Source organism: Frankliniella occidentalis, unplaced genomic scaffold (assembly GCF_000697945.3).
Source record: "Frankliniella occidentalis isolate FOCC.00 unplaced genomic scaffold, Focc_3.1 Scaffold28, whole genome shotgun sequence".
NCBI lineage: Eukaryota > Metazoa > Arthropoda > Insecta > Thysanoptera > Thripidae > Frankliniella > Frankliniella occidentalis.
The window spans coordinates 1,445,330-1,454,806 of NW_026267158.1; the positions used below are offsets into that span (position 1 = coordinate 1,445,330).

The 9,477-nt window shown below is 58.1% G+C and overlaps 2 protein-coding genes across 2 annotated transcripts in view; both read right to left on the reverse strand.

Moving 5' to 3' along the window:
• Positions 1-9,477, reverse strand: part of LOC113202874 (dynein light chain roadblock-type 2) — a 223,281-nt gene that overhangs the window by 84,724 nt on the left and 129,080 nt on the right. The gene's annotated exons all lie outside the window — the stretch shown is intronic.
• LOC113202828 (plexin-A4) overlaps positions 1-9,477 on the reverse strand; it is a gene marked incomplete in the record, with an annotated part of 128,959 nt that overhangs the window by 50,405 nt on the left and 69,077 nt on the right. The window contains 2 exon segments of the mRNA XM_052265623.1: positions 573-673; positions 2,832-2,960. Of these exon segments, the coding sequence (XP_052121583.1) occupies positions 573-673; positions 2,832-2,960 (230 nt within the window).

The following is a 9,477-nucleotide window of genomic DNA, read 5'->3' on the forward strand; positions in this document are numbered from 1 at the left end:
GCGGCGGCGACGCCTCGAGGCCTGCCTGACAGCTCCATGACAACTCTGACAGAATCTGGCAAATCCTGACAGGGTGTGATTCTGGCAGATCCCGCCGGCAATAATGGTGGTGGGGGTGAGATAGGAAGGGTGGGGTTAGTAGTGGGGTGGGCAGTGGGGGGTGCGGGGTGGGGGCGCGGGAGTTGGCCAGCGTTCTGATCTGACGGACAGTGCGATGGCCCCCAAAGGGGTCCTAACTCCCCGCGCTAATCACCAGACCCGCGGAGCGCCGCCGGGTGGCGCAGCGTGGCGCAGGCCCCATTGGAGGACTCAGCGACGCCAATAACAGCGCAAAAAAAAAAACAAATCCACCGCCCCACTGACGCGGACTAAAAAAAAAGTGAGAGATAGGCCGTACATAAAACTGAAAATCAGCAGCATATTACGTGGGGAAAGAGGGGGGGGGGATAATAAATGTCCGACTGGTTCGGACCGCGGCGATGCGTCGCGACACATCATCCAAACAGGCCATTCACTGCTATTTGCGACCCCCTGCGCAAACTGGGTTTTGTGCAACGGGTAGAGATACTCACTTGTTCTCCAGCGAACACCAGCCGCAGTACGGGTCGCGGGCTCCGAGGCAGTCTCCACAGGTCTTGTACTGGCCGCAGTCCTGCACCTTCACCTTGGAAACCTGGGAAGAAACAAGAATAACAATAATTAGAGATACCAAAAGTTAAAAGTTTGAGTCTTTGAAAGCTACTTTTGATGGGGATAAGTCAAGTTTATAGGCACGTTACAATTTCTCGCCCTGACGCAGTTTGGCGTGTTCCCGAGGAGCGCGCAATCATTCTAATAAAGTCCCTCTGCGGCGTAGGAAGCACTTTGGCCCCGCAGCTTCCTGGAGGGGGCCCTTCACATACGTCCTTATCACCCTCACCTATTCCGCCGCCGCCGCCTCGCGATAAGAAGAGGGAGGGGGGAAGAGGAGGAGAGGAGGAGAGGAGGAGGGGAGGAAGGGTGCAAGCTGCGGGGGGGACCCATCTCTATAAAATAAGACAGTGGACTGCAGCCGCCACTCTGCTCCGCTCAGCCGCGGCACCCGCGCCCCGACCAGCCGCTGCTATGGGAGCAGCGCTGCTGGAACGGGGTCACAACCACACCATGGCAAAGAGTGCCACTCTGCAGGGGTGCAGCAGGGCGACTACAAGGGAGCGGGGCATAATGCCGCCCACTTGCAAAAGTAGAGGGACACGCGCCTGTTTACAACCCGCAGAAAACCGACGAAAAAGGAGGAGGATGATTCCCACACAGACTTCGAGCATAGAATGGGCGTAAACGGGGGCTAAAACTTTTGGCTAGTCGCTAACTCGCTATCTAACACCAAAGCGTGCCCCCTTATTGTGAGTTTGTGACAGCTGACAGCCAACAACAAATAATTGAAAAAAAATTAGAGGAGGTACCGTCTTCATGTCCCAACAATCGTTGTACGATGCTTGTTTTCTGTACTGATGCATGCATCGTCCGAGTAATAGCCGCACATCTCCGGCGCCGCCCGGCGCGCGGCCCTGAGCTGCGGGGCGGCCTCCCGCTGCTGACCGGGGCAATGTTTATCACGGAGCGCAGCCCTGCCTCCATAAAGCTGTGCTGTGCTCGCTGCTGCAGGGCCCACCAGGCTGGGCCACCAGGACGGGCCTGCCCGCCCACCAGGCCGCTTCTGTTTTCTTTTGCTCCCTCCATTCTGTTGCCTCCTCCAGCAGCAGGAGCAGCAGCAGCAGCTACAGCAGTGAGTGAGTGAATGCGAGCGAGCGAGCGAGAGCGAGAGGGTAGCGAAATTGAGCGAGAGAGAGAAAGATTAGCCACGCAGAGGCGCTGCGAATGTTGTAAAGCAAGCCAGTCTGGCACTTGCCGGCGGGCCGGCCGGAGCTACAGCAGCCAGCAGTCACGGCAAAGTCGGGCGGCCAATGAAGGGAGGCCAGCCCGACGCCTTGCCTGCCCATCCTATGGCCGAAGTGCAGCCAACTTCTCCGCTCGTGGGAAAGGGCGATGGGCTCATGATTTCGCCACATTTTTATGTTTTTTTAAAAGCGAGAAATAGCGCGCGTGCCCCCCTTTAATTAAAAATAATGAAAAAAGAACTGCCATAAGATTTATTAAGGACATCTTTATACAAATGAGCAGTGAAAATGGCGCTGCGTCTGTGTACCGCTGACTTCTTCCCCCGGTAACGATAATTGGACTGCAAATAGCCCCCTCCCCTCCCCCGCCCTGCTCCGCACCCGTTAGCCCAGATTTCCCTACGGCTGCAACGCCGGAGATGACAGCCCCCCCCCCCCTCTGAGGTCAGCGTGGACAAAAAGCGACCAACCCCCTTCCCTCGCCGTCCCCAGGCAAACACTATGTGCCAAGTCTCCGAGGAATGCAGCAGCGCGCTTAAAATTCATGAGGAATCTTTGAGAAGCTGTGACCCGGTTGGAGGCGGGCCTGCCTCGGCCCGGCCCGGCCGCGGCCTCCAGGACCACGCAAGGTGCAGAGGTCGCGACCAGGGTTTATAGGCCGGCACGACCCCGACCCGGCCCGGCGCGCCCCGACCCTGGCCGGCAGCGGCGGTCTGTAAAGGCGCACGGAAAATGGTAATACCCGTGGCCCTTAAAAATTGGGGGCGGAACCTAACCTGGAACAGGCCGCACGGCTGCAGCAGCTGCTGCTGCTGCTTCTGCATTATTAAGAGGTAACCTTTTCTTCACCTTTCCCTTGTTTCCGCGACGACCCCGGGACCCGGGACGACCTGATTCTTTCCAAAAAGTAGCTAAAGATAACAGAAGGGAGAGAAATAACAGTGTGGGACTCACCTTGCGCTCCGTCATGACGTAGAGGTGCATGAACTTGGGGTCGAAGTGGAGGTCGGCGTTGACGAGCGAGCCCGTGTCCACGGGCGTGTCGCCGTACTCCAGGGCGGACGTCGAGCTCTCCACCACCACCTGCGACAAACAAGACAAGGCATTATTAGAGGAAGAAAATTAATAATATTTTTTTTTTATTTTTTTTTAAAGAAAGAACAGCAGAGGAATAGGGGGAACCGCAACGCGGCGGGTGTGCAGCATGACAAAAGAGCGCCCAGGTGGCTGGAGCCTTGGGGGAGAGCTCCTGGAGCCCCTGGAGTCTCAGGAGAGTCCAGATTAGCTATCCCCCGCCAGCATCCAGGTGCCGCCAAGGACCGCGGAGGACCCATTCCCGGGCGACGTGTGTCAGCCGGGCTCTCCCGGGCTCAGCTCCAGATGGCGCCGCCCGGGCCCCACTCCAGCAATCCGTCTGGCCGGGGCGGGGCAGGGCGGGGCCTGTCTGCCTGGAATAAGCCTGGAATTGCCCTGCATTTGCCCGAGCGGCTATTACGACAAGGACAATGAGCCGGCCAAACTTTCACCCCGCGAGAGAAGGAGCGGCGGGAGCGGCAGGTGCTCGGCTCGGCCCGCTTGACACTGGTATTTAAACACGAGACACGGCCATTAAGGCAACGACTAGTCTCAGCCAAGTTCCATAATAAAGGTCGCCAATATAACGCCCCGCGATGTTCATGAGCGCGCCGAGCCCCGCACCGCCACCGCCACCGCGGAGCTCCAAACTTAAAAACTTAAACCCAAAATCACGGCCCCCGCGGGGCGGGGCGCGCGAAAGGGGTGCTTAACTCTGAAACGTACCGACTGCGGTGTACACTAAGATTGTGGCGGCGGGCGGGCGGGCCGCGCGCGCGAGCGAACTTCGGGGCGGGAAACAATTACCGAACGAACGCCACGCCAGCCGAGCCAAGCAGCGGCCCGCGCGGGCCAACTTTGAAACACCTTGTAAATAATACTGTTTTACAGCTCGGGACTTGCCCCCAGTTCGTCTCCCTTCGGACCGCCGCCGCGCCGTCTACGAAACACTGCTGCACCTCCTCCCCGCCCCACCAACCCCTCCCCCCCGCCCCGGTTCCTCCCTGGAGCCAAACCAAATAAACACCTTTCCGCCCCATGTACACGGCGTGCGGCCACCAATACGGGCCCTCCCCTCCTCTCCCTCCCTCCCCCGACTAGGACCCGACCTCCCGGGGGGATCTTCCTACAAATTACGCAACTTGACGCCCGGTGCGGCCTGCAGAGGCCGCCAGCAGCGGCGGGGCGCCGCCCACGAGGCGGGCCTAAATAAAGATAAATTTAACTTTTCTTTCCCCCGTACCTTCGGAGAGGAACGCCCTCCCCGCCCCGCCCCGCCCCGCGGCACAACCAAAAGCCCCGCCGGCTGCTCATTGCGTTGGATTCGCATTCACATTCGCAGTCGGCCGGAGACACATTCGCATTGGGCTACGCCGGGCGGCACCGGCGGCGCGGACAATGAAACGGAATGGAGCGGATGAGGAGGAGGAGGAGGAGGAGGAGAGATCGCCATTCTCATCTGAATCTGTGCGCGCCGGGCTGCGCCTTGCGCCTTTCAGCCGAGCGGCCCGCGCGCGCGCCCATAGCAAAAGCCTGCTGATAATTATTTCCCTTTCGATACACAGCCAAAGAGAAACACAATGCGACAACAACGGCCAAAAATAAAGTAAAAAGTGTAAAAAAAAGGGGGAAAAAAAAACTGGCGGCGGCGCCGCCGCCTTCCCTTTCAATAATTGTCCCTTCCCTCCTCTTCCTTCCCCTATTGGCGACGGCTTCGGTTATTTAGAAGGCAAAGTCCGCCACGCCGCGGGAGTCTAATCCTCCAAATGGGTGCGACACACTCCAACCCCTTGGCGCCGCCGCCCCGCCCCGCCCCGCCCATCGCATGCAGCAGACGTAGACTCGGAACGAATCACAGTCAATAATTATAAAGCTGATTACGCCCAAACACCCCGTCCCCGTACTCCCCACCCCCTCCATCATTCGCGTCACTTGTCACGAAAACGCTCTTAGCACCCCCGCACTCCGCCTCCAACACGCTCTTCGGATTTGGAATGGGACGCACGAGAGTGGGAATGCAGCGACCAATAACAGCAACAACAACAACGACCGTGATGCACCCCGGCGCGAGGCCGCGCGGCTGCAGCCCGGCTTAGCCGCGATTTACTGTACCATCCCGACACGGAATAACACGCCGGCCAAACTCATTGGCCAGCCAGGCCAGAGATGTTTCCAATATCGGAAAGGCCAGCGCGAGCGCAGCGGGGACTGAATCATAACCGTCGCTCAAAAACTATCGTTCTTTCATGACTGCTACTATATTACTAGTTTCACGGGTTATATAGTTACCCCCGCGAGCCGCGCCGAGCCGGCAAAAGAGAACAACAAAATAACAATAATAATGTAAAAAAAATCTACAGGAAAACGATGCCGAGCGGTGCGATTTACGGTCCGGCGGAGGTGAATTAGGCCGCGGTGGCCAAGTTTATCAAAATTTGCGAAACATCGCGGGCAGCGGTGGGGGATAGGGAAAAACGCGAAAAACGTAAAAAAAGGAATGCAAATGGGCAATTGTTTGTCCGTGTTTATGGTACCCCCCCCCCCTCTCCGGAACCCTCTGCTCGTATATATTGAACTCTGGTCGAACACGGCGCGCTGCGCGTAAAAACTGCTCAACTCGGCGGGGCGGAAAGCGAAGCGCGCGGCAGAGGGTAAAAGTTACTGCGAGTGCGGCTGCGCGGCTGCTGCTGCCAGCGGCGGCGGGGACAACTACTCACGCTCTCAGCCTGTTACCCTCCTGTCTCCACCGCGCGCTGAATTTTTCATTCGTGAAAGGCGGGGAGCGGGGAGCCGCCGGCGCGCGTCAGGTGAGGGGACGCCGATGATGTGCCGCCCCGCGCCGCCCCGCCGGCCCCGCGCAAGGTATTGATCCCGCGCCATCCCCCGGTGCAGTCTGCGCGGCCGGGAGCGGCGGGAGTGCTCGCGGGAGTGCTCCCGGGAGTGCAGCGGCGCCCGCCGCCTTTAATGAGATTCGTTAGCGGAGCGAGCGCCGGCGGTGGGGGGGGTCGGAAACGAGGTTTTCTACCACCAACCCCCCCATACAACCCCCTGTCATCGACCATTCATCTTTCTACGAGGAAAAGCGGCGCGGTGTATAGCGATTGCGCTGGAAAAAGTGAGTGCAGTGAGTGAGAGGAAAACCATACAGACGAAACTGCTGGAATAAAACCTGCGTGGAAACAGCAAACTGCCATGGAATTCCCTTCCAACGGGAGCCCGTCCTCTCAGCCAGTGCATACGTAAGCAGGGCAGGCTGAGGCTGCTGCTGCAACGCCGCTGAACCCTCCGACCCTCCCGTCACCGCCAATGCTCCTGCTCCCCCCTTTGCGACTCTCTCTCTCTCTCTCTCTCTCTCTCTCTCTCTTTCCCTCCCGACATGTCGCCGCGTCCCCGCGCCGCGGCGTACACCGCGAGCGGCCGCCACCCGCAGCACCGCGGGCCGTGAGCGCTCTGGGCGCGGTCATGATCCGGTGCGCCATCTCGCGGTGATCCTGCGAAGCGAATCGGCTGCATCCATCATCGGCGGGACGTGCTCGAGGGCGCAAAGGGGGGAGCGGCCCTGGCTGCTGCCGCTGTGTATCCATGAGCGCGGCCGGGGCAGCGGCGGCGGCAACGGACTTCTTGAACACGTCAAACGAGAGATAATGCCCGGGGATGAAGTAGCGAGCTTGCAGAGGAGAGCGCGCGGGGCGTGGTGGAAGGGGTGCGGGGCGAGCCCGATGGGTAGAGCGGGGGGTAGAGCCCCTGACGTTGACGTATAGACGGCATCGACGCCGTGAATTATGCGTGGATAAAGGCGCGCGCTGCGCGGCGCGGCAGATGATGAAGAGAGTGCGGATTGTGGTGGAAGCGCCATGTTTGTCGTGGCAGGTCACGCAGGCCTTGTCGCCGCACGCTGTGTGGCGAAATTAGCTTCGAGTATACTGTACACCTCTCCCCATCCCTCTTCTCATCCCCCCCCCTTTCCTCTATTCTGCTATGCAGTGTAATAGGGTATACATCCTCGCCATAATCACCTTTCTGCTGGAAAAGCAGAGAAGGGAGGGATTTCATTCAACCTTTCTCGTGATAAAGCCTGAGGGGGGGTGGGGGGTGAGGACGAAGAGGTGTGACGCTCAACACCTCATCATCAGAAGGCGATGGCGCAGCGCACTGCTCGTCATGCAGTTCAACAGTACAACAGATTCTTTGCAAGCCCCCCCCCCCCCCCCTCCGATCCGGGTCTGGACCCCATCGCGTGCGCACCAATCATTTGCAGCTGCGCCTTATTTCTCCTTTTGAAAATACCGCGCGACCGAGCAGCACCAGCAGCGCCGCCTGGTGGTAACTACCGTTGGAGGAAGAAGAGGGTCTAAGTGCACAGACAGGCAGGCGGAAGGGCAACGCGCACTAATTAAAGCTTACGGCGGATTTCACTGTGAGGTGCACCGAACCTGCATAACTATAATACCCCCGAAAGTGCTTCAGGATTTCCTGCAGCTTACAGTGAAATTCGCCGAACGCTTTCGAAGGGTACAGCAACTGAGCACACGCTCTGGGCCTGGCTCCTCGAGGCCCCGCGAGGGTATGCAACCGCACGGCGCGCGTGCGACGCGGGACAGCATACCCAAGACGATCACGTCTGCACGGCACGGCGCCAGCAGCCCGCCCGCCAGCTGTTGTGTCCCAGGTTGCACAACAGAATACACCTCGGTGTAGCGGGCTCGCCTATTCCGTCTCCTCTCCCGCAAGACAACATGGTCCCCCTGCTGCCCAAGAGGCAGCTCCGAGGAGTATTCTCCGATTTGATGCACCACACGGTAAAAAGAATGTTCGATTTTTTGAGGGAAAAGGGCACACTTTGAGGAAAGTTCCGCAGAAATACTCCTCAGATTTTGAGGAAATCTTATGAAAAGATTTGGGAATTTCCCTATTTTTTGTATCAAATCTCCTCAAAATCTCGGAAGTTTTCCGTCAAATATGCATGTTTCTCAAAATTTTCCCTTTTTCCAAAAATAAAAAATAAAAAATAAAATCAGACGTTGTTTTCACCGTGCCGTTCTGACGCAGGACTATAATTGCCTACCAACCTAGGGGCACAGTAAACTTTTCTGATGCGCGATGATTATGTGACTTGACGTATGCGTACAATGATTGTCGTTAAAAGTTCGTCCAAGACTTCTCAAAATGACGAAAGTGGACGAAACTTTTGACTAGACGCGTTAACATTTTGGTGGCCACCAAGCTTATTCCAGGTGTATTCGCTATGAAAATACGTGATTTGACTGAGATTGGGAAATGATTGGAGCAGAGAGCGTGCAGTGATTGGAGGTAGTAAGGTGCAGTGCACCTCGCTAACCCCGAGGGCCCGAGGGCGTCCCCCGCTACCTGCCACGCCTCCGCGGCTGAGCCGGAGGGCAAAAGGAAGGCGGGGGCGGCGGGGGCGAGCTGCGCGTGCTGGTGACAAGGAGTGCAGGCGGCCTGGGCCTGGGCCGGGCGCACGCTGACGGAGGGGTATTTGCAACGCAAATCAACTTGGAGCACGGAGTGTACCGGAGGGCGGGTGGAGAGGAAGAGGGAAGCAGGAGGGGAGGGGAGGGGTCTCTCACGAGCAGTGCCTACTTTATTGCACTCCAAACGCGCTTTTAACTCCGCTGTGCCCACACCACCGCCGCCGCGACGCACAAAACCGAGAAAGGTAATTGAGGAACGAAAACTTAAGTGGGGCATTCGAGGGAGAATGAAAATAAAGAGAGAGGGAAGATCAAACCGGATAATAAGGGCACAACATTACACAGGGAGGTTCGTAAAAAAGGAAGGCAGTGCGTGCCCGCTAGATCAAAGGGGCTTAGGGGAGGGAAGGGACGCTAGGCCGGCTGGCTCCGGGGAGGGGCCGGCGGGGACGGGAGGGGCAAGAGGAGGCGGGGAGGACGTTTGGCCTAAGCCAATTTAACCGCAAGTCCGATTTTCAAGATCTGCTGCGCGCCGCCGCTGCAGCCCGGCTGGGCGGGGGAAAAAAATTATGGCCAGTGGGGAGAGAATAAAAAATATGAGCTTCCGGGTGGCGGGTGACGTGTGGGGCGCTGCGGGGTAGTATCAGAGTTACCCCGCCGGGGTAAGTCGGCGATATATTACGCGCCCCCGACGTGGCCAAAGTGCACACATACGCGGGCCGGGCCGAGCGTGGAGAGCGCGAGCGAGGCGGGGGAGAGCGAGTAAGGGAGAGCGAGTAAGGGAGAGCGAGGGGCGGAGCGTGAGAGAGAGAGACATATTGTATCCATCATAGGCGCACTCGACCGTAGACTTAGTCCATTTGTGGCTGCACTTTGACCAACAGAAATGCCACTTCACTAAAATAAAAAGAGAGAAAAAGCAGCAGTCTTTTTTGTTGATGTTTGTTGCAATTTAATGCCACAGAGGGCCCTTGCTGGGTGGTATCCGGCCAGCATGGCCTGGCACGGGGATGCAGAAACAAGCCTGGGTGTCACCGAGCTTGCCAGAGATAATTACATGAGAATCTCTGATCCTCGCTGACTTATTCATTCCC